Raw genomic sequence first — 26,283 nt, forward strand, 5'->3', positions numbered from 1 at the left:
GTTCTTGGATAAAATAGTAACAATATTTTCAATTCACAAACAAAAAGTGTAACATCAAGGCAGGTTCATACGTTGCATTAGCCATGTGAATTACTTCGATGCTTTTTTAAAGGTCATTCAAATTTTATCTATACATCATGTTTTATCTACTACTCAATTAAGTTATGTATTATGTAAGGTAAATTGCTGTAAGCTGAGAAATCATTTAAAATTCTCTCTAAGTTATTAGAAACGAGTACACGACTATAGGTATATTTAAAGCATAGTATTAGTTAACCCATCTTCTGTGTAGGTATACATTGAGGACCAGAAACAGAGTAAAAAAACCCTTAATACATTTTGTTCTATCTCTTACGGTTTAATTTTTATAAAGCTCTGAAAATCCCACAAACATCTGAAATCTTCAAAACTTTAGAAAAATCAAACTGTAATTTGCTATTTCTGCTCTTCAACGCACCTCTAAAATTACAAAATCCTCTGATTATTAACTTAACATATACAGAATGATCAGTTTATCTGAAAATCCTCTAATGAATGTGGGCACCACTTTCAGTGCTAACAGCAATTACAATAAATGCTGCCAGCACTCGGAGGATTTCCACATAAACTGATCACCCTGTAATCATATTAACTCGAACACATTATTATCGCAAAATAGAAGCAAATCGGACACCATACCACACGGCGTTTTGTGTTCCATTTCAGCTTCCTTACCACCCTTTAGAATATTTCAACCTGCACTTGTTACACCTTGTACATACACATGTAGAAACTGTATAATAACATTCCCAAACATTTTTTCCCCCGATTGTTATCACCCTCGGTTGCCTGTTAGTCGCTGCGCGTGATCCAAGGTTCACTTACGTAAAGTAAACAAAGAACACGGGGTGAGCATAGCCTGCGTGCACATACCGAGGTATAAAGTCGTGCACGCGACAATTCACCATTTTATTGTTCTCAGAGTCGAGGACGGGCACACTACTCTTTGTGGAGGCTGTCGAGTTTGCGGCCCTTCGTGACCTGGGCATGGTGCTTGGGACGACGGCGGGGCGATGACGCTCTACCACCGTCTTTTGTCATCGTCAGGAGTCCCTCAGGACTCACCCAGTCTCCCGCACCTGGTCCCCAATTTGATCCCCATCCTGGTCTCTATCATCGAGCGCTGTCGTTGCTGCTCGGACCTCGCTGAAACGGGCAGTGCGTTGCCGAGGAGGTATGAAAGATCGACATCATCGACCTTACCGAGATCATCACGGACAGGCGATGCCCTTGGAAGAGGTTCAAGGACTATTGCTTCCACCCTCCAGAACAGGTGAGCCTCTTTCCTTTCAATGGCTTCGAATCGAGCCTTTAGCTCGCGCAGACTATAGGCGAGTCTTTAACGTTGGGAATTATCAATGATTAGCGTGTAACTGCTCCTTAACGACGGTTAAAATTATCGAATTTTTGAGGAAATGTGTAATATAGGGTGATACAGTTTATTTATATTTTGTTTTGATTTTATTTAATGTCGGTTTGTAAAATATTAGCATTAATATAGTGTTAAATAAATATGTTAAGAGTAAAATTAATTAATATTAAATTTTACTATTACTGTTTTAAATGGTAGTATACGTTGAAGTGGCCAGTTTCTGTATTCTGTGTTCTTCATGATAGTGATTTTTAATTTTCAAATATTCAAATTTAAAAATTTTCAAATATTCGAATTTAAAAATTTTCAAATATTGAAGTTTAAAAATTTTCAATTATTCAAATTTAAAAATTTTCAAATATTCAAATTTAAAAATTTTCAAATATTTAAATATCTGAATTTTCAAATATTTCTATATTTAAAAATTCAAATATTAAAGTATTTAAGTATTCCAGTATTCAGATTTTCAGTATGTTATTTCTTTCGGATTTCAATTTTCGGGACAAAAATGTTTATTACTTCGTGAATAGTTTTATTTACGATAGGAATAGATAGGAATAGCTTTATTCTACTTTTTCTAATTATTTAACTATAAAAAGCCACTAAAATGTAAATAATTCAGTAAAATGTTTTGGTATTTTCAAACCACTTAAGCTTTTATATTTGGTCAGTAACATTGCAAAATAACATTTTATCATGAGTTTTGATGTTAATACCTATGTAGGATACGAATTTATGGGAAAATCGTTATCACGGGAATAGGGCGCTATTTATGGAGTAATATGCAATTAAACAGCCTTTGTACTGCAGATGTGCCTTCTAGGCATGAGTAAGGACTGAAGTTTTACTTCAGTTATGTCCCTTGGATACACTGAAGTGTAAGCTACTACCATACATACATTCACTTTGCGACATTAAATGAAATTCATTTTATTAAAAGGAAAGCTTCTGGTTCATAGAACTGAAATACAGTAATTTTAACAATCTAGGGAGTGAAGTGGGATAATAAAAAATTAGTTCTATGCGATTAGAAAAGTTCGAATAAACAAAATTAATTATGCAGAAATAAGTAGATATTTGACTAGACGATTGAAACGATTTGGTCGACAAATTGAAAGGAATACTTTATTAAACCTCACAGATAGTAATATTCCATTTTCATTATTCAAGTATGCACACGTGAAAGGTAATAACGCAGTCCATTTGAAAAATCAACAGCGACGTTGAAATGATTAGCCCTAATACCAGTATAAAGAGAGAACAGTAAAAGAGGAGAGCCATTCACAATTGATGTTATCACGTAATTATTAATGTGACAGACAAAGTTGCAGAGCACACGAAGTGGCTTAAGCTAGTCGTTCCATTAAGATCATTTAACGTTTCACGTTCAAACGCTTTTAAAAACGTTAATCTCAAGTTAATATTAACTTTTCTTAGTTTAATTGCTTCATTTAATAGGCACAAAAATAATTCTCTTAGTTAGATCTCTTTCCTTGAATTTCCATATAAAAAATAATATTGAATTCAATAAAAATATGAATTTGTATAAACACCTACGCTATAATGATGGATTTCTTCTTAAAAATGTTATATTTTTGAAACTCTTCTTTTTAACATTACCCATTCCTATTAGCAAGCACGATATTTACATGCACCGAACGAAATTGAACATTCTGTACTTAAGGCACGTTTGATATTTATTGGAAAAACATAAATATACCATAGAAGCATCAGGCAGACTCGTATCAGATGATATTGAAACGTGTTGCAGAAAGGAATTCCGATATTTAACACCACGCAAATTAACGTGCGCATTTCTATTATTCCGTGCGGTTTACTTGCAGATACATATGTATGTACACTTGTTAGTGGTTGTGGCCGTGCATTCGCGCTGCACCGAGCGCGATGCATCACGTTTGTTCGTGACGCGTTAACGATAAATTCTGTTATCTGAAAATATTCGCCTGTCTTTCTCCACCGTTGAAAGCCCATGGAAATCGAGGCGAGCTTGTGGAACGAAACGTTCACAGTCAAGGAATATAATTTCACGTTCGCCAGTTATGAAAGTCGGTGCTTTACGAGAAATAGTCGACTCGTAAAATTTTACTGACCCCTTTTATTATGGCAACGATACAGAGCCCGACCATTTCACGGATGCTGCATCCTTGCGTCATGGCATTGAATTATATGCGTTACTGGATGAATAATTAATATTTGTCGCATGTCTGCGGTGAGATAGATACTGGGTTACTTCTAGGGACATTTTCACGAATACTAAAGCACGCTTGGAATAATGATCGCGCAATTTTTATGACATGAATATTTTATGTTAGCTTCTTCTTCAATAAACAAAGGGAAATTTTATGCTGAAAAGAGAATAGATTACACGATTACAGCGGTGCTTTACGTTGCGGTCGATGTTTCATTCTTCATTTAGTTCTACGCTGTATTAATGCAGTATTTTCGTGAAACTACAAGTCGTTCATTTCTAGTTGAATTTCGATTCTTTGAACGACTCTATCTGCTTATGTATTTTCAAGGATAACGTGATTCAATGTTCCTTTGTTTCATTTGTTATTGGACTGCGGCTAAGTGAGTTAACGAATATGAATTTGTCTTCGTGCTGACCTGTCCCTTAAGTTCAATAATTCATCTTGAGTTTCATTTGCTAAAGGATTCTGTTTTATTTATTACAAAGAGTTTTTTGTATGATTTAGAGAGTTACTTGAAGTAGGCAAACGTTGATCAAGATTTGGGGTTACCGAATTCTAGTTGTACCTAACGATTAGCTTTGCCACTCTCCGTGCAAATTTGACTGTATCGGATTTGATCTACCACGATCAATCAACTTGCACAGAGAAATTGATTCAGTCTTGGTCGGCTGTTATTTAATTCATCATGGGCCACGACAGATTTCAGTCGAGTTCAATTTAGTACACTCACGTCTAGACCAACTCCGAGTACAACCTAGTTAAATTTTGTTAGTAAATCGTTTGTTGGAAATTTTAACTTATCACAGGCTAATTTAGGTCATTTGGTGGCTGAATACTTCGACGATTTAGGTAGATATAGCCAAATATTCAAATATTCAAATATTTAAATATTCAAATATTTAAATGTTCAAATATTCAAATATTCAAATATTTAAATGTTCAAATATTCAAATATTCAAATATTCAAATATTCAAATATTCAAATATCAAAATTTTTTAATTTCCAAATTTTGAAATATTCAAATTAAATATTTCCATATTCAATTTCCATTATAGTAAGACTAAACAAACAACAATTTTTTCCAGCAAGTGCAAAGTTGTTTTCCGCGCAATTTGTTGAGACTAAATTGTGAGTGAGATATCCTGCGCAGTCAGTAATTTATCTTGTTAGAAACGCTCAGATCCCAGGCATTTCGAGGTATGAAACATGAATAGTCTGAAGGCTATACGCGAATACCTAGTGACGAGCCGTTACACAAGTTTAAGAGCATTATCGTCATTTAGCACATTATGAAGTATCAACAGAAAGGTGTTTGCTAGTCTTTAGTTGCTCCTTTAGCTAATGCATATCTTGTACGTTACGTAGTAAGCTTTCCCTTCAAATTTTCAGCTCGAAACCATCGCGGTAACTATATTTGGAAACTTCCAAGTGAATTATAGTTATTTCACTTGGAATATTTGTCTCCTATTTCTAGCTCTGTCCCAGCTGGCTTGATGCTCGGTAAAACGGGGGTTAATTACCACTTAGTGATGATAGACGTTCCCGAGGGATCCTATCGCCCTATCGCTGTGCTCTTGATCTTATTTCTATAATTATAGCTTTATAGTTATTGGAAAGATGGACTGTCGATCGAATCAGATAACTTAATGAAGCGAGGAGAGGATATTACAGTTGCGATGATGTTAAATGAGACTGTACTTCGACAAATATTTTCACGTTAAATAAGAAAGTCCATGGTAACTGGAAAGTTAGAGGTACTACAAGAGGTAGTAAACTGAATAGCTAGAGTAAAGTTTTTTCTTCGTTCAGAAAAAAGTGAGTATGTTTTAAAAGTGTAATATTTGTGGAATTTATGGTTCCATTTTTTTCGAAAATGTTTACTAACAAGTGACAATTCGGAATTTTGAGTATTTGAATATTTGAGTATATGAATATTTAAATGTTCTATTAAACATATGCCACATTTTCATCGTTTCTTCATTAATATTATCAACTACAAGACACTTGGTACACACGTGCACCGTTAACCGCGATTTATTAATATTCGTCCCTTTCCGCCCGCGATAATCGTCGGTCACATAAGATCTCCATCGATTCGAAAAAAGGATATGTCTAATTATAGGCAGATTACTTTGGGACTTTGGGAAAATAGTTCACCCGTGAAATCACGACAGAGCAGATAGCTTTCCTTTTTACTTGCACACGTACCTTTGGGGAATGATTTAAAACGTACTATTTCCCAGCGGTTCGTAAAGATCCGCCTGTCTCTCTGCGAATTGGCGACATGAAGGGTTGCAAGAAGGGTAGAAGGTGTGGAGAGTTGCAACCCCTTCAAGAAGCGTGCCACTTTCCTCGTGTCGGGGGGGTTCTCATTGCGGCTTCTCTGTTTTACGACAGGTAACCGGGGACCACTGAATGTGACGATTGTACAGGTCGGGAAAGGAAATGGGGGCGGTGGAGATGGCGGAAGTGATTTACTGAAATTGGAACCGCCGTCGGATTTAAGGCCAACTCCGTCGCCCTTATCCGACACCAGTGCCACACTGCAGTCCGACAACAACGATGCCTTTAGCGGAGGTGAGGCATTCTATGGTTTATTGTTTCTCTTTCTTAATGCACTTGTGTCTTGCGTTATCTACTGTTTCACCCCTTCACCTACTCCCGCACCTCCTGCATCCATCTTACACTCGAAATAAGAGAAAAATCGGACGAGGGAATCAGTGGTGAGGTAGAGGGGGTTGATTAATGAATATTATTTAGTGGCTTAATGGGGTGTCAGAGTGAAGGGTTTCAGGGTGGCTGGGAAGGAGGATGTTAGAGCTTCGAAGGCAGAGGATGAGGAAGCTTAACCCTGCATGGCTCAGTGGTTTCAGACTGAAACCATATTTTCGTAGCTTGTTGGCATATGTTGAAGAAAATATGTTAGCCCTCGGACGGCGAACACTGGGTCAAAAGTGACCCTGAGGCCGCTTCCTCTGCATATGAATGTAAAACAGTCCGCTGTTCGAGGGTTAAAGAAACAGAATTTGTACTGCAATTCTCCATTTTCATATTCTGGGCCACAAAGGGTTAATAGATGAGGTAAATATCCTAGTAACCAGTCGTCTTGGTACTTGTACACCAACGCTAATTTTACTTAATTTGAAGCTTTAACTCTAATGTACCTTAATAGAAAATAATACAAAACAAAAGATAGTGTCAGAATATGCATTTTTCGGCTATGACATCTTGAGCATCCAGGTATTGAAGAATTTACCTTATAGAAATACCGAGAAGTTATCCCTTTCTGTAGATTGTATAATTGATAGGTATTAATAAATAGTATCTATTTTCTATCTTTTCGGTCTTCTGATTATTACGAGATGTTCTGTGATACCACATTGATGCATATTACAAGAGAAAATAATTTCTACAAAAAATTGATATTTCGAATATATTTCTTCCCCAATATTTGAAAATTGTAGACGTTAGTTTAGTGCTTGAAACCTTTCTATCGTCTTTAGGGACAACCTAATGTAAAAGTCAATAGAAAATATACAGATTGTATTTTTTTGGATACTGTAGTGCGTCTGTATAGGTGCAGTTTAAATATTGACAACGATGGATCGGCTTACGTTGAGTTGGGTTCGTAATGGCAGGGTAGATGACGTCATATCCTGCCGGAAGCGTTTCAGGGGTTAGGTCCTGGGCTACAGTTAGGTTGCTAGGCAATTGTCTGAGGGAATATTTGGCAAAATGTTACGCCGCAAGCAATCAAACTATTGTATCAAATAATGCTTCGTTCTCGTTTGAGATTTGCTGTTTTTTATAAGGACATTATACAATAGAAATTACATTCGTTAGATTATCATATGTTATAAAAATTGATTATATGGTTATAGTTAATCTTTGTATGTATGTGTCCCATTTTAACACATCGATAGCTACGCTAAATTCACTAAAAATTCTCACTTTGACAGTGACTCCAACTTGAAAAAAAAATATTTTTAATTCATTTCTGCATATATTCTAGAGTGTTTTCCTTCATCTAGTTAGCTGTCACTACAATTTTTTGTTCATACCACTCATAGTTGTGTACATTAATTTTACTTACATATAAATATATTCTTTGGAAAGTAAATTAAATTCTACAGCACATAGACTCAAAATCATAGGAACTTATTCACAGAAGAGTTTACCTGATATTTAAAAATTAAAAACTAGTTATAGACAATAGGTGCCAGCCTAATAGTAATTGAATTTATTCATAAATATTAATTCTGTTACAAATAGAGTATCTTAGAGAGACGTTGTTCATAGTAGGACCTATTATACACTATTAAATCATGAAATATTCGTCTCCAGCGATGCAGCTGCAAATAAGCAAAGGAATATAAAGAACGCGCAAAAATCATGCACAGGAGTGTATTTAAATCCCCGTTTTCATCCGTCAGCCTCGCTCGCGCTTGGCATGCCTTAATTCCCAGGCAGACTGTTTTCACGCAGCCGTCTGTCTTTGTGTGGCTGATATTTACTTGACAATAATTGGATTACTTACACTAGTGACGGTCTGCGTGTTGAGGTCGCCGTGGTTTTTTAACCAGTCACGGTGGACAGTTTCACGCGGAAGCATAGAGAATGAAAACGTCTGCCCGTGTGGATCGTCCCTTCGATGAAAATCTGTCTGATGCCGGACCCTTTATGAATTTTAACCGCGTCGAGTCGATCAACGTGTCCATGAGAACGGCCATCGTGGAAACTCAATTCGCGTCCATCAGCGACGAGTGAATCGGTTGCGCCGTGACAAGATTCATTCGAAAAAAATAGAGATGCGGCCCTTGAGTGTCGAAAATTTGTGACCGAATTGTTTTTTAATCCCACGTTCAATGCTAGTCAATTTTCGCGAAGTTCACGTGATCTGGAAGCTTGGCGCACAAGGTTTTTCGATTCTAGTCGAGATTATGCAGAATCGACCGTTGACCAGAGGAATTTTTATGATCGACTGCGAAAACGATGGGAACAACAACAATACGGCTAGGAACAAGAGATATTATCGGAACTCGAGCATTAGGGGAAGGAATCTGAGGCAGATAAGTGTTTGTTTCCTGAGCTTTGATACTTGAAGTAGATTTGAGAAGATAGTTAGTATTAGGAATAAGTTTTAGAGTAAACTGGTTATATTAAGTAACTGAGTGTTCAAATAGTGTAATCATAGGATATTCCCTTTGAGAATCTCATGTGGAAGAATTGTTTCATCTGTAACGTGGTGAATTTTTAATGTACAGTGATACGCGAATTTCTTCAGGAGCAATTTTAAATTCATGTTTTTAAATTCTGGAGATACTCTACACTTTATATTCAGATTAAGGTAATTAAATCAGAGTTACATATAAAAGTTATAAATAAGACAGACGAAAGAAAAATGTACACTACATTAATTTCTGTATTTAACTAATATCTTGAGTATCTACTGTGAACAAAATTTGTCGTGAGACCAGAAATATGGATAGGTACGCAATTCTTGAAACAAACGGAAATCACGATTCACTCAAGAATAAATTAAAGAGCTAAAGTTGCGTACCAAAATCATTTAAAATCTCAATCACTTATCGTTGAAAAATTAAGGGTGATTTTAGGAGTTTAAAAAATATTAATTTTCGTTAAAATTATTTGTACGAACTTCTCCAACTAAATACTGTTACGAGTCCCACTCTGTATAAATCGCGAGAAATACTCGGAATGTCACTTCATCGATTTGCTTTCATTCGAGTGCTTTATCATAAGTAACGAGGGTCGAGTATATTAATGACGACGGACGTGTTAGCATCCATCCTTCTAGACCCGTAGTTTTTTTAAAGAGAATGTTATAAATGAGCTCATTTTCCGGCAAGGCACCCTCGCATTTTTCAGTTTTAGATCTTTCTTAGTTGCCAGCCCTGCATGCTCAGTTTGTAGCTTCCCCTTTGGATGAGATTTTTGTATAATGTGACGAGTGGGTGTATATTGTAGTTTACAAGCTGAGAGAACTTCTTTGTATGGTAATGTGCAAAACGTGACATTTACAAAATAGTAATTACTTTTCCTTCTTTCGTTGCAGCGTTTTGTTGTAGTTTTTATGAATACCTATGTTTAAATGTCGAGTATATTTTGTTACGCATATTTACTTTATATTCTTTTATTTTAGTACTTCAGTCGTGTTTCATCTTGAGTATCTGTACATGGTGTTCCATGATAATTATCAGAAATTAGCATGGCGATTCTACGTGTCAAAATAAGACGAAAACATTGATGAAATAACGTTTTAGAGTTCATTTTCACAGCATGAATTAACAGTGGAGTAATGATTTGGCGTAGTAATTTCAGTAGAGTAAGTCTCTTGGTCAGACGTGTAATATTTGATCCTTCTATTTGCAATAATGACCTCGAATCCGAATTATTCATGTTTATACATTGTAAAAGCGATACCAATAATCTTAAATATCATTGAAACTAGTAACACATGTATTTAAGCTGAAATATACCTACAAAAATTTCTGTCTCACTTTCCATACATACAGAAGCTTTCGAAACTAGCAGTCTGCAATATCATTTATGAAAACAGAGATACTTTGTATCTTTTGATTTAAGCGGGACATATTGTGCAACAACTTCCGCAGAATTTTCATTGGCTGAATAGGATTTCGGTGTCGCATACTGGCAGATGTCACGAACAAGAATATGTTAGTGCATCAGTCGTACATTACTATCTCAGGATTCGAGACGTAGTTTCAGATTTGCGCTGTTAGTTTTGAGAAGTCCGCAAAGTTCTGTTCAGAATTTGGAATTAGCTTTTGGTCACGATCGAAGTTGAATCTTCCTCCAAGAAACACGGGGATGGAAGTTTGCAAACTCAGACGATATTGGTGCACGTATTATTGTATTAAATACAGCCCAGGAATGTTACAAAAATATTTCAGTATATAATAATTTTCAGCAAATAATTCATTTTACATTTTATAGCTTTACTCATTACTGACTATAGAGACTGCTAATTGTATGGAAAAAGTATTCCACAGATCTTCTATGTAATAAATGATCATACACCTCTAGTTGCAATATCTTTTCTAAAATCTCTCAGAAGAATGTATTAGAACATTAGTAGAATTGAATAGATACCAGTAGAAGTATTCCTGAGTATTAGAATGGAAATTAGAGTATTAGGACGAACTTTTGTTATTTTTCACACTGTTAGTGGAATGGTTATTGATATTGATCTCTGCCTCACGTATCTCCAGGTGTCGATCCAAGATTACTGTTGGGTGCTAGCACTGGTGGTGATCGTAATACGTGGGAGGGTCGTTACCACGTGAAGGAGCATCGGCGTGCTGGAAAAGCGACCTTCCAGGGTCAAGTTTACAACTTCCTGGAGCGTCCCTCCGGCTGGAAGTGCTTCCTCTACCACTTCTCTGTGTGAGTACCTAGTAATGTTCTCTATCTTGCAACGTGTCTGATGCTCTCGACGTTCCGTCACTGTTATCTGCTTTTATTGCTGTCGCGATATTGCATACATTTAAATTCGTCGCCGCACTGTGTTCCCTTGCATAAGAATATAGATGGTTCGATATCGGTAGGCAGTTTCGTACGAGTTGTAGGTTTTGTTATATTTATTAATAATGTATACATATATATTTATTTATCACCAATATAAAAAGTTTTTAGGATACATTAATTGCACATGAGTATAAATTTGTGTACTTAATCTAAGACCTATTCTAACTTATACTAACTTGTAACTACAAGGTTCTTTGGTCAACAATTGCTACTTTGTTCTGTTGCTCTCTTTTCGAATGCTCTACTGTTATTTATTAATAATGTTACGATACTCGAAAAATTTGTTGCTACTATAGGGTTTGAAAATTGACAAATTTCTGATGAATGTAGGTGGAATTTATTAGACAGAACTAATAAGATATTTTGTTACACCAAGATCGTCTTTTTAAGAAAATTTGAGAAACTTAAATCGAATTAAATAGAATATTACTTTGAACCAAGGTTAACAAGTATAAGGTTTGAGTTAGTAAAAGAAATTAATTTTAAAAAGTGTTTTGTCTACTACAATTTGTCGATCAATTGGTATTTATAACGGGAGACGTAATGTATTCGAGAATGATCAGACATGTTATTTTAAGAAACTTCGTTTGGATGCTGTCTTCCTTATCAATATATCAGAAGTGGATTAACGAGGTATCGCTTCTGTCTTTTACATTGTCTTCCAAGAATACTGTCGTATCAATCTTTGTTGTCAGTTAATAAATATCGGTCGTGGAATATTTTTGAATGATTGATGGCGTGTAGAAGGTTCCTTCGATGATTGAAACACGATAAATATGCATTTTCTATCGGCTTCGTGATTAAATATTTGCTAGAAAAATCCGCATAGAGTACTACCCTTGGGAAAAAGTTTTTGATCAAATGCAATAGTATGACGTTATTAAAAAATATTGCAGTTTTTGAAATATAAAATGCTATTGTACAGATATAAAACATATGGGAATATTAAATAGGTTTGGTGCAGTAGTATTTTACATTTTCAAAAACTACAATATTTTTAAATACTTACGAATTGTTGCGTTTGTTCGAACAGATTTTTTACCAGGAGTAGTATAATTAATTTGAAGAGTTCCATTTATCGTTTGCATGTGCTATAAATTTGTAAATATTTCTCTCAAGGGGCTCTATATTTAACATCAGTATAGAAATTGATACTCGAAAGCAGATGAACGTATTCAGTTTAATAGTATAATATTTCCTCCCTGTGGTGAAATTAATCAGATGTGTTTAATTACAATACGATAAAGTATCTGATAATTACTATACCTAATTAATTGACATTCTGTTAATTTATTATACAAAGGTTTGTTGCTTCTTTAAAAGAGTTATGTACTTTTCGCATAGATGGCGCGTCGTATACCGACTTGCATCACTCGGTCTGATCAATATTCGGGCTATATCACTTACCAGGCGTGCATACAGAAATCTGTAATTCAATCGGTTGCACAAAGCCGCTTTATTCAGGCTTGATCCAAAGCTTTACATGAACTTTCTACAAGTCTAGAATTATAAATTTTTTTTATTCTATAACACCTTCAACGTGTAAAAACCTTTTCTGAATTTGTTAAGCTTTAAAGCTATAAAATGGTTCAGAAGAATTTAACATTTCAGTTATTTAAAAAAAATCTTCTATTCTAGCCTTTAACTACTTGTATGCTTCTTTATAAATCTTTAGTATAATTTTATTCAACCTGTATAAACAAAATGATATTTAACACTAGGTACAGAGACTTACGAGATTACAACAGGTTTAACTGAAATAATATGACAGTAATTTAAGACTTTGAGCGAGGAGTCGTTAGAACTGCAAATGATTAAGGGTTACACTCCATCAAGAGTGCATATCGTGCGTCAAAATTGCTTGCTTCGTCCTTCAAGACAGACCTATATCGACTTTTTAAACGAATTAACAGTACTAGTGAGAAAACCTAGAGATTTCTTACATGACTATTAGGAATATTATATAACCGAGTACGCAGTCTGGTCAGAGTGTTCTAGATAAATTTTACAAGTATTTAATTTCTTTCAGTAACCACCAACAGTTGCATTAATCTTCTTAACTCTGCTAGAGTAAGGAACATTGAAATGATTGAAAGTACTGACTTCGAATTAGAAGAAATTTGATCTCTTCTGCCACGTAGAAGGTGATAAAAAATTTTTATTCTCTGCCGCAACGTTAAATGCAATTTGAAAATAAAGTGTCGCATATATAAGAGATCCTTGGTAACTCTGTTATCGATATAACAAAACGAGTGTTGCACGCTTACAACGGTTACTGTAAATTGAGCGTAGCAGAGCAATGGTTTCGTGAGAGAGCTTCTATTGTTCATTTACACGTGTAATATTCTCGGGGCACGCTACTGTTACTCGTATCGTGACATTTAATTCTGTGTCTAAAGCAAGTTACTCCTTGAATGAGTCGCAGTAACAGCACGAATGTATTTTACGCGAATTCTTCTACAATTTTTTATAAATGAAATTTTGACTTGAAATTAGACTTCTAAATTTTAGTAGAATGTTTGAGGTTAAAAAAGTTCATTTATTAATGATGCCTAAATTTTTTCGAATGTAATATTTATCGTGTAAGCTGGATTTTGAACAATAGACGCATGTCTGACCATGTACGAACAGTTTCTACTAGCAGCTAAATAGTACTGTACTGTTTCATAGCTTGTCAAGGCAAACACAAACACTGTGCTTTATTTTACTTTAGTGTTTTTCTTAATTTTAGAGATAGAATTATTAAGTTCACTTCATCGAGTTTGTTTCTGACAAATTATCTTCGTGATTATTGATGTCCAATAAGTAACCTCATTAGCTGACGAGATTGGCTTAAAATTGAAATTGAAAATTTTTCCAAACGCGATAAACTTAAATCGAGCAATTCCTAATTACTAGTTAAATCAATCTAACTGAAATTGAAACAATGTTATCATTATCTTTGAAACATTTACAAGGTAGCAGCTAAATGATTATGTCACGAGTCTTCGTGATCCATTTTCTTCAATCATAGCAGGAAGTTCTGCAGTCAGATCACGACAACAAAAACTGTTCGCAGAAATTCCGTGCAATATTGTCTGTTTCGTCGTAAATTAATTAACGAATTTCGTCGATGAAATAATAGGTTCCACGGTTTTAATGTCGGTCATAATTGTGCAGGTATTTGGTACGGTTCTAAGAAAAGAATCGTGAAGCGTACAATTAAGTAATTTACCACGTCCATCGACTTGGATATATTCGTGAGGAGATCGTTGGCGTGCCAAGTTATTCAAATTATTCAAATTAGATCATGCGACGCCTTGCACGTTGTGTACTGTTTCCTGCATGTATATCGTTCAGGGTGGAGATGGAGTAGAAGGGTAGAGAAGTTCCTCGCGTGAGAAATGTTCCAGTCGATGATAACCGTAGTGTTTCATGCTAACGTAAAGGGGAGACTGCTGCAGAAAAGTATACTGCTTCACTAAGAAGCGTTGTTTTATGTTTTAAAAGGAACCTCTTTAGAATTGGGTCATCCAAGTGTTATGTAATAGGTATATACGATACTCGAGACATGATTACTATCATGCTAAAGGCATTTAAATTAGTAAATACGTAGATATAAAGATATCCTTAAGTCATTGAAAATGATAAATATATATAGGATATTTAAAAATATCTGGTCTCAATTCTGGAAGCGAGTTGAGGGCATAAAAATGGTAAAGAAAGTTTTTAGAAATGGTAACACAAAGCTATATGTATTAGTAAAATAGATGTGTAGCTATTCCTAAGTAATTCAAAATTATAATTATGTAATATAAGGGATACTTAAAAACATCTGTGTACAATTTTAGGAGCCAGTCGATGGCTGTCCTGATTCATCTTATTTTTCAATTACGAGCAGTTTTGTATTTTAACAATTCTGGTTACAAACTGAGTCAGTCCAATATTGTCACAGAACGTCATGCTCGAGTTTTAATATGAATTCCCTTCGTTATCCTCAAACAAAAATTAGTCTCCACTCGCGAAATTTCCCAGCAGCGAGCTTTCGCAGAATTAAAATCCCATTTCCACAGTTCCATTGCGATAAGAATAATAAACGTCTCCCACCCTGTCTGACCCTGAGGAGACCGACCCAACACTCGTTAACACGCCACCATTCGCATTACTCGTTATCAATGTAACCGGTTCACGGAGTCCCCATTGAAACAAAGTCACGGTTGCTCGCGTTTCCTCCGTTCGAGGAAGATCGAATCAGCTCTCATTACTCTATCCAGGACGATTTCGTCCCCGAAGGGCTCTCCCTACTCTGTCATTACTGTCGACCTCAGACGAATGTCCTCTCGCGTTCGTTTCACCGCCACACGACGGTTATCGCATTAAGAAAACGTTTTCTCAACGTCACCGATTCCAGCCCTTTCGACTGAACCCATCTCACGTGACAACGTAAATAACCGAGCGAGTCGCGTCGACACGTTCCGCAATTACAAAGCGAGCGTTTCCGTAACGAAGAATGGGAGAGTAGGTTGTTCGTTAAAATTGCAACCGACGAGGTGGAGAAATTCGCGTGCATCGTTGGCAGGAAAAAAGAGGAGAGAACGTTGTGAAATCATCGGGTACCGTATCGGCTAGAAAACGGATGGTTTGGGGAGGGCGACAGGACAGAGATAGTCTCCTAACGACTAATATCGATCTTTCTCACTTTTGCAACGCCACATATGAATATAAGCTGTACTGTCGCTTTCCTGTCCCCCTTCCCTTCGCTTTGCCCGTTTATTTTTCCTCCATCTCGTTTCGTTATACTATATCTGGGCCCGGTAACCCAGTTCTTTTCAAGGTACCAAGTGAAAACAGAGAGGCCTTGCGCGAGGCGACTCTAAGCTGCCTCTAAGGCGAAAACTCGACCGCGACACTTTTGTGCCAAATTGTGCGGTCTGCTTGTGTGCTTCGTCATGAACGGAGGCTACTTTCGTATTCACTTGATTCTCGATATTCTGCCGCCGCGCTGATTAAGATTATATTACGGTTGAATTGATTGGCGCCATGTCGGTTCCTTGGAGCATTTGCTGGTAGCTTTGTTCTGGATGGAGGTATGCTCTGTTTCTCGGTGAGCTTTGGCAGGGACAGTTTATTAGTGGGTTGGCTTTGACTTTTTAACTGTAATTGAAGGTAACAAGGAGAGAGGAAACTGACATGGAAATCGGTTTTAGGATAAGATTAGGGTATAATCTGTAGTATAGATATAGTGTATTGAGAGTGTCATACTATTCGTCAAAATGAGATTTTGCTCTTGGGAAATTTCACTTTAAAGTTTTGTTATAAATATAGGCAAGGCTCTGCATAAACACTGTGGTTATAACATTACGTATGTATTTTTTTAAGAATAGCTACTTGGAGAATTCCATACAAATTCATATATTATTGGGATGGTACATATCGTACAAGCATGAAAAACTTATTTGTTCCCCATATTTGTTTTACACTGATCCAAGTTAATGCTTCTTAATCTTTCGAGTTATTTTCTTATTTTCTTCTTTTTACTCTTAGTTTTGGACATAGTTCAATTTATCGTAAAGCATGTTGGATTTGCTAGACTTAACGTCACCATTGACGCCATTATTTTAAGTACAACCACCACCACCAGCTGGGAGTTTACAGTGACCAGATGTTAAGTTTTATAGCATACTAGAATTTATAGCAAACAAGGTGGTGGTTTACGGCGTCGTATATTTTACTTCAGCAAATTTTATGTCAAATTCAATATCACCGGATATGTTCCCATTTCGGTTTAAATGCATCTCGACTGGCGCTACATGGATAACGTTGGTTTTCCATTAAAAAGTCACGATTTATGCATTGAAAATCTCTTGATAATGACATTCTCCCGATCTAGATACGATATCAATAGCCTTTTAAACACAACACTTTCTTTTCAATGAAGAATTTTCTGCTAGGGTACCTTAACATTTACTACAATGGCAGTGTTAGTTTCATTGGGTTTTTTATCAGTTTGATTCTGAGAATAGTCTGTAAAAATAGGGAAGATAATGGAGAAGTAATACAAAAAAGAGACCGTTAAAAAGTAATATCATTTAAATTCATTATCAACTACAATAAGTGGGGTAATATTGAAGGTGAAACCTGAAGTTCCTGGTTACTTTGGAATTAAATTTTCTGCCTTTTAAGGAGTGATTGTGGTTATAATTAAAAATAGTGTTACGACGTCTGGAGACTTGTTGCTTTCATACGGAATTTTTAACGTAATACAATTTCCTGGGAAGAACTGAAATGTTCAAATATTCAAATACTCAAAAATTCAAAAATTCAAAAATTCAAAAATTCAAAAATTCAAAAATTCAAAAATTCAAAAATTCAAAAATTCAAAAATTCAAAAATTCAAAAATTCAAAAATTCAAAAATTCAAATATTCAAATATTCAAATATTCAAAAATTCAAATATTCAAATATTCAAATATTCAAATATTCAAATATTCAAATATTCAAATATTCAAATATTCAATTTTTAAATGTTTAGAATTCTGTAGCTTTATTTTTATGTATTAAATGTTTCTAATGCTTGAATACTACAATGTCGTGGGTACAAACAAAGCTTTTTCCAAGATAATCGCGCTGATAACTAGGTGCGCTTGAAACACAATCATATTTTCTATGTATTTGTTACTTCTTCACAATGCAGAGAAAATACAAACAAAAAATATCTCGATCGTAAATCGAATGTTTTCCTACAACAAACTTCCAGTCACTTCGAAAAGTCGTCGATTTCGTAGAAACGACAAGTCCCACGTGTAAATTTCATTAACCATGTTAGTACTGAGTCATAATATGTATTGACGAGTATATCCGTCGTTAGTACTAAAAAGGTTAAAACCAATACCTCGTTCGTTCAGTCGCTGCAAACGTTTCCCCAATACGCGTAACAACGTGTTTATTCGTCGAAGTTAAATAAAACCGATCTCTGCTGGTAGTTTGACCAACTCGTATCACGTTTGCAACTTTGCAATAAAAAGAACACCAAGTATGTAGTTAATAACGAATAACGAGGCGTGGGATCACAAATGGATACGGTTGGGGTATTCTGTTTCGATTTTAACGCGATCACGCGTACTCGCGTATAATATTTATTATTTGCAAACGCGATGAGAGACCGATCAGCCCCAAAACGGTGTTGATCAGAACGCTAGCATTCCTTCGTTGCCACGATTGCCTCTTTGAAAAGCGCGATAGGTTCCCGAAATTCTAATATCAGGGGAAGAATCCGCTTTGAGCCCACGTGCGTGCGATATTGAGGCAGTGAATAGGCGCATTCTGTGCTCGCGTGTTAGTGCAGTTATTGACTTGACTCGCGAGCCGATTTTCTGAGCCGAATAGAACCTATTAATAGGATTACATTCGGATGATGAATAAAGATTTTTGAGTATGGGATTTTTATTGAGCTTTTTTTTCTAGTTCAACGCTAGAACCGCTAATGAGTCATAAGATTACATATAGAGAATAATAAGAATTCGAAGAAAATATTGAGGACACTGCAATGAAGCTTATTTTATAAAAATGACAGTGAAATTTAATGGATAGTATGATATATGTAGTTGAAGTAAACATAGTTTTTTGATATTAAACTTTGTGTTTGTTCAAAGGTATACAATTTCAGTTGAATATTTTGACAAAGGGATAATTTCTTTGGAAATTTAATATTTATCTCAGTTTGCTCTTTTGCATATGAACATTTTAAGGTAATTATTTTTTTTTAAAAAAGGATCGTTTATTTTAGTGTTTTTAAGTATAGACAGAGTGCAATGAGATTTTTTGTATCTACAATATATACATATTTTTTAATTTAAATAAAATATGTTCTTGAATAGAGTACGCTTCATAATGAAATCTCTCCTAGAGTTATCTAAATCAGTTTCGACCTCGTCGAGATAATATAAAATTGATAATGTACTCGTTTTCCGCTTGTTAGTAATTATGCATGAATGGAGAATTACGCTTATATTGATCCGTTATGAATGTGAAAAACGAGGTAATTAAAATATGAGAAAGAATTAGTGTCCACTGATGTATTTAAAGTATAAAGCAGTATAAAAGTAACAGAAAACAGTATAAAAATTTCACTGTTTAGATTTAAATACGATTACCTAATGGTGGATTTACGTTCACTTAATTTTCTGTGATGCAGATTTAATAGTTCTCTCGTGATGGAAATAAGAATCGATGTGTCTTGCTTACGACTGTAAATATGTCTGTTTTAACATTCAACTGCATAATAAACTACGCTCGTTCGACACAGTTAGAGTACAGCTTACTTAGTCGTATAGTCAGTCATTTTATTCCATTCAATTTGTATTTTATCTTACAAATTGTTGGACCTACAAATTGCCACGTTTTGAACTGTGAAATAATTATTGCAATGCAATAAGATTCTAAAAAATATGATCGCATTTATACGAGGTGAATGCATTTACATTTCAAATTTTGTAATAATTACTTTTTGCAAATGCAAAATTTCTGATTTCATTTTAAGCAAAATTAACAATAAAATAAAGTACACAATATGTACCTATCTAAATTGAATTCAGCCTTAAAACTTAGCGAAAATACTCAATGAAAACTGAACAAAACGAAAGATAATTCCCAATTACAATTTTCACAAGAACCTCATACTTCGAGTTCATGTGCCCCGAAGTTCTGCTATCCAAAACGAAGTATGCTCGTTCAGTCTGAACACACTGAACAAGTTAATTGAATTGTAATCTACATTCACGTAAATATCGAACCAAGTTGTCAGATTTCACGTACTTGGAGGCTAGCCGTCGAGAAACAAGGGAAAAAAAAGAGGCAGCTAGTCGGCTGTCGACTAATGTTTTGATTAGATACATCTCTGGGCCGCTCGCGGCGTACATGTCATCGTTGAAAACGAGGGGCATGTGCAGCGAGAAAATTATTGTGACACGAGGCGGACGGCACGCGAGGCTTGGTGACCCGCAAACACCGAGACAGCCCATTCCATAAAAGCCGTCCATCAAGCATCAATAATGCAGAAGGGTCGTGGCGTGGCCTTGCCGCGAGATATCGACCCATATGCGAATATCGATTCTTTCTGTCCGCTGTCGGTCGATGGAGAGCGACAGAGAAAGAGAAAGAAAGAGAGAGAGAGAGAGACAAAGAGAGAGAAAGCGAGGGAAAGTGAGGGTAAGAGGGAGAAAGAGAGAGAGAAAGGGAGAGAAAGAGGGGGCAAGAAGTCTTTGCTACAAAGTAACAACCCCTCTGTTGCGTTCACCTTACCGCTTTGCACTTTTTCTTTTACCTCTTAACCTTCTTCCAATATTCTCCCTACCCGTCTCGCGACTTCCGGTTTCAGGGATGCAGAAGATGCAAATGCGGAGACGTGTTCAAAGGAGCAACGCTTTATATCGTTTTAAAATCGCTTAGATTCTGAACTTTGTCAACTGATTTCTTCAGCGTTGGATTTCGTAGGAATTTTGTGGAGTATGTGCAGTGATTCTGATTCTAAATGAAGTTAGATTTTCATTGTCGGTTATTTTAAGACGTCTCTTTTGTTTAATGGTGTAGGAAGTATAATATTTTTTTGCTAGGAGGAAAATCACTTTGCAGACTTTAAGAATTAAAGAAGAGAAAATCATTTTTATATTCGACTAACTAGATTTACACGTGTGCCTGACTGTATACAGGTGACATACTACTTATTGTAGGGTTATACTACTTACTGGTGGTATGTTTATGTTCAAGCGTAGGCGTTCATTTAGATATGGGGTTGTTCTTTTTGTGTACAAGAGATCAGACCAATATTATGCAGAGTCTAATTAAATTTTAAGAAGCGGTAATTTTAATTCATCCCCTTTTGAGTACATACGATAGAACATGTTTCATTTATAATAATACTGTCCATTTGAACAAAATTATAAATCGAATTTTTATTGTACTGAAACCATAGATTTCAATTTTCATTGCGATATTAGGTTATTGCTTCTAGACTATACAGAGCTCGAAGTTCGACGAATTGTGTTTTGTTTGGAGGATAAATAATCCTCTTCCATGGAGAGAGGTCAAAGTTTACGAAACTTTTGTTCATTGTGAAGGTGGTATTGAAGTTCGTATTTGGTCGGCGTCTAGGGAAAAAGGAGCAATTTATCGAGAGGTGTCGACTGGCGTGTGAATATCGATACTTCTAGTCGCTTGGAAAAGCAGTGGCTGCAAAGTGATTCTCTCCGCGGCGGTCGGAATATTAGTTTCGATAGCTGCCTCCTCCTCGCGGTCTGGTCTTCCGCTTCCTCTGCTCGATTCTTTATTCGTCGATTCCCTCGAGCGGAACGAATACAAAATGTATCGTAGCGAGGGGAAAATATGAAAGGCTCAATCAAATTGAAGCAAATTTTGAAAGTCCATTATTCTGCTTATCGTTGGTGATACAGTAGCTGCAGCTGGAACCGTCCAAATAATTTAATGGACAAATATTTCACGAGTAATAAAGTGCTACGAATGGGATATTCCTGCTCGATTGTGAAACTGCAATTTTGTTTGGTATACTCTGCATTGTGTACTGTACTGTTACGAGCGCTGAGCATATTTTATCTCCGCTAGCATCAATATTTCACTGAAAATTATTTTCATTACGCTCTTTATATTACGTATGAAATATTTCGATACTGGAATATTAAGCCCCAATTTTGATAAAACTTTCAAAATTTCCGAAAGTAATGACTTTTTAAATTGATTTATTCTATAACTACATTAATTCCTGAACAAGCGTTCCAAGGAAAATGAGTACACCTGACAAATATTATAGTAACATTCATTGTCCCTTGAAGCTACAGGCACTTAATAAATCCTAAAATATGAATGAATTTTTCACAAGCACTTGTATTCAAAAATATATTCTTATTATATAAATATAAATATAAACCCCAAGAACGAGGAATCATAGAATCGAAGCCCTACTTACCGAGTAATGAATGCTTTACTGAATGGAAATGAATAGCAGAAGATAAAAGCGTTTGAAGATTCCTCGGGATCGAGGTGACGCTGTCGGGGCGAAGATTTTCAAAGGAAAACACCAACTGGAATGCTTTCTACTTTCTCTCTGTTTCGAAGAGTTCTGAATCCTTTTGTTGGACGAAGCGTCAGTTTCCGCTTTATTCCGCGTCGACTACACGCGAAATTATTTATAAACTGCGGAATAGCTCGAGACCTGAGGTTTGATTTTCTTGTGAGATTGCAGGTTTTTTATTCTTTCACAAAATTAACATGTCTCTGTAATGAGATACCCTTTTTGTGTTTTATTTTGAAGGCCTTCTTGATAAATTGATTTATATGAAAATCTAAGGTAATTCAGAATTACAGAGGACGATGACAGAAGTGTGTTTTATTTAATGAATTAAATAAAGGTGGGTCTACACTATATGTTATATAACAAAATTATATAATTTTTTAGACAACAGAAAAAGGACATATATATATAACATTTTTCTTTTCTGTTTTGTAAAAGGTTATTTAATTTTGTCACATAGTATGTAGTGTAGATCCACTTTAGAGAACTTTACTAATTAAACTGAATTTTGTCGCGATCTTGTCCTTCTCTTTTAGGACTTTATACATAATAAATTAAAGAAAAGCAAATGTTGTAATACAATTGTGTATAGTTGTTCAGAGGCACAAGGGAATAAGTTTACGAAACAATTTTCTTGTGACATTAAACGCGGAAATTGGATTACACGCGTAGAGGGATCCACTCGCGTGAGCATCGAGTGTTTCGATTCATTGTAACTCCCCCTTTGCGTGTGGATTAAGAGAATTCGATTTTTTTCCCGCCCTCTTGTTGCTTCCCCAAACTTCGTAGAAAATTTATAGACACGAGCTTGTGGCGCTTTCAATCTTCCGTGTTACAAATCGCTTTAATGCTTCCCACGTGGCAATGGGAAGAGATTGGAATATACAGTTGACCACTGTTCAAATACTTTTTTCGTGGTGTCAATCACTAGCCGAAAGCTCCTACAGTGTTTCGTGAGAATAGGGGCAAACCAGAAAATTCGTCAAATTGTATTTAAAAAAATTGTCGATCATTTTTTAAACCTTTGATACATATACATACATGTACTTCATATTTGATTATTTTACTACTTGAATAGTATTTGACTATTCGATTTCTTGATCACTTGACTACTTGGCTATTTAACTGCTTGATTACTTGTTAATTTTCAATTTCCTCATTTCAATTCTAATCTTACTCACCATCGCAACATTTTTATTATTCTTATAAGACAATGTTATTCAGTGAAATCTCGCGCAAGAATGGTTAACGTTCCTCGTCGAAGTCTGTTAATTGTCTTAATTTCAGTCTCCCTTGCCTTCGTTTGTCAGCAACCTCCTGTGACGCTGAAAAGAAAATTCGCAGCAATTCCGCCGCTGAGCAAGGTGACGACGCGAAACCGACACGTTCACACAGAATTATCCTCTCCTCGTTTTTTCTTTGTTTTTCTTTCCCACTTCAATCCACGAAGACAATGGTGGCTCGCGCACGGCCGAGGTCAGCTTCTTACCAGAAGATGAAGTAGCGAGGAAAGAGCGGCCCTTGAGCGCGCTGGAGTACACAAACAGGTCGCTAATGGGCGCCTCTGTACATTCTATTTCCGAGGATCCAGCAAATTGGTTCGCCTTCTTTTCTCGCGAGAACGATTGACTCGGAATTTCCTCTGCGAAACCAAAAGGAAAGCAAAAGGAAACCAGAATTTTCCTCGAGAGAGCCAACCAAGCGCGATTTTCCTCCACGTGTATTCCTGTTTCGCGAAATTAGTACGTACACACTGTTGGGGAATTCGAATGGAAATGCCGAGGGATTGCTCGTGAAGTTAATTAAATATCAAGCATGATCCATCTATTGTGCATTGCGATCGTTTTAAGTTTTGTCAAAAGGAAAGGATACAGAGTAGGTTTTATAGGTTTGCGATTAATCTGAAATTTTTCTGTCCTTATACTAATCTGTTGCATGTGTCTTTGATACAAAAATGGGAAAGAATGTATAATACAGATGACGAGTAATTAAGGATTAAGAATGATGGTTAAACTCTGTTTTACAGTATTGAACGCTGGTAAAAGGTATGTAAAACGCGAAATGTTCACATAATAATGAGTACCCATAAATAAACAGAGAAACAACAAACACCTAATACGAAAAGTGTAAAAGCCCTCAACAAGGTTAACATGAAGAAAGTTATTAGAAAGTTATTAGAAAGTTAAAGTTAGGCAATTTTTAAAGTGGATTTATCAGATATATACTTCCTTTTCTGACTATGCACTGACTCGTACTACTTGTCACATCTTGGACTGCAAACGAGGATCGTGCTACTTATTAAATGTTTGCACAGACATAGGGTTATACTACTAGTTAAACGTTTGCATAGACGTAGGTTTATACTACTAGTTAAATGTTTGGCTACGTACGGGTTCATATCACTTACTGTTTGTGTGAATGGACGTCAAGTTACTCTACATACACATGGAACAGTTGTCTAGGTGTGGCGTTATTTTATATTTCCGTGTGTATAAATACAAATACAGTTATTAAAGAAAGTTGATATGCTTTAGTGAGAAACACTCTGCTTTTATAGGATAGAGTACTAAACATTTTAACGCAGACTTAAATTTGTGGACTGGGAGACTATAGCTAAAGGAAAACAGTTGATGGAAATTAATCCTTAGCCATTGTGTTATCCCTGTTATCACGCCAGAAGTGTAATTAGGTCACTGTAACCTCAGTATAAAATACGGAATTACTAGTAAGTATTACAATTCATTAATTTCTATGGATTGTTTCTTATACTATTACCAATTCAGTTGTCTCATAATTATATGGATTGTAAATAATTTTGATACTAAACTCTATGCATTAATGAAAGGTGAAAGAAGATTACCCTGAAAACGTTCGCTCTAAGAGTACTTATCTTTCTCTGACCGAAGCTAAAATTAATTAACACGTATAGAAAGATTTCGGAGAAGTTCCAAATGCTCCACTGCAGTAGCCTCCATCGATTAACTCCCCTTAATTAAGTGAAACAACCTGTAGAAGCAAACCAGTGACTGCTTATGGAAGTCATCAGATTTGCTTACGTAAAGAAGTTTTTCATTCGAGGGAGGCTGAATCCTTTCGGCGGGCTTTTGAAATGGGGGAGATAGAAATGGGTTCGTTAAGTCGAAAGAAAGGAAAAAGAAGAGCTGGAGTAGGCCGTGGTTCGCTTTGAGATCAAACACAGCCGTGGCGCAACTAAATTTAACGTGAACCCTCACATTTCGCGTTCGCACGCCTGATTTTGTAACAAAACGCGAGTCCTCGGGCAGTTCGTTTCTGTTCGACGTTTCTCCGTGTGCTCCACTGATTATACACTCGGTGCACCGCGGTCCCGTGCACTTGCGCGCACACACGATGCAGCTTTCCTTTAGGCGCGTCGATTCGATGCACAAACAGGAATCTTGGGTTGAAAATGAGAGCTTCCTTTTATCCAGGATCGCTTTTCACTCCCTATTTAAAACGTGCTAGTTGCCATCGCTCATTACGTTTATCTTTCACGATTAATTCTGATGAGAAATGGAACTATTTGTTTCATGATTGAGGGTGGCGGGAAAAAATTGTTATGAACACAGAATATACGATTTAATTAACACATTTATGTTCTCAGTTTTATTTTATATATGTATACTCGTAACATTCAATTCGAAGGATTGAATTTTAATATAAAATTTACTTGTTTTTAACGAAGAATACAAGAATGGTGGGAATAATAATTTCAAGGGTGTAATTTCGTAAAAATTAATTAGTTTTAGGGTATTTTAGGATCAACTTGGATTACTAGTCACAAAAGAATATTATATGTCAGGTGATTCATGAAATTCACGAGAGGTTTATGACGCAATTCTTACTTTTGGAAATCTTGGAAATTTGATAAGTCACCCCGCATTAGCTCAGCTTTCGGTATGAATGCCTTATATATATTCTATCCTAGAAGAAGGATTCTGCAATTATGTTGCTTTAAATACGAAGGGACCAGATAAGAGCTCATCACAGACTGAAAGCACTCTGATAG

General features: G+C 35.8%; 1 protein-coding gene across 1 annotated transcript; it reads left to right on the forward strand.

The window, feature by feature from the left end:
• Nucleotides 1–1,215: 1,215 nt before the first annotated feature.
• On the forward strand, nucleotides 1,216–11,057 carry LOC143188875 (uncharacterized). The gene is made up of 3 exons (XM_076393373.1): nucleotides 1,216–1,312; nucleotides 6,023–6,202; nucleotides 10,879–11,057. Exons 1-3 carry the CDS (start codon nucleotides 1,216–1,218, stop codon nucleotides 11,055–11,057), a joined length of 456 nt encoding a protein of 151 aa, XP_076249488.1.
• The last annotated feature ends 15,226 nt before the right edge of the window (nucleotides 11,058–26,283 follow it).

The sequence above is a fragment of the Calliopsis andreniformis genome, chromosome 3, assembly GCF_051401765.1.
Source record: "Calliopsis andreniformis isolate RMS-2024a chromosome 3, iyCalAndr_principal, whole genome shotgun sequence".
Lineage (NCBI taxonomy): Eukaryota > Metazoa > Arthropoda > Insecta > Hymenoptera > Andrenidae > Calliopsis > Calliopsis andreniformis.

Coding starts and splice junctions, on each gene's coding strand:
- LOC143188875 (XM_076393373.1), top strand. CDS start 1,216: ATGAAAGATCGACATCATCGACCTTACCGAGATCATCACGGACAGGCG. Junction 1,313..6,022: donor GCTTCCACCCTCCAGAACAG/GTGAGCCTCTTT, acceptor GTTTTACGACAG/GTAACCGGGGACCACTGAAT. Junction 6,203..10,878: donor CAACGATGCCTTTAGCGGAG/GTGAGGCATTCT, acceptor ACGTATCTCCAG/GTGTCGATCCAAGATTACTG.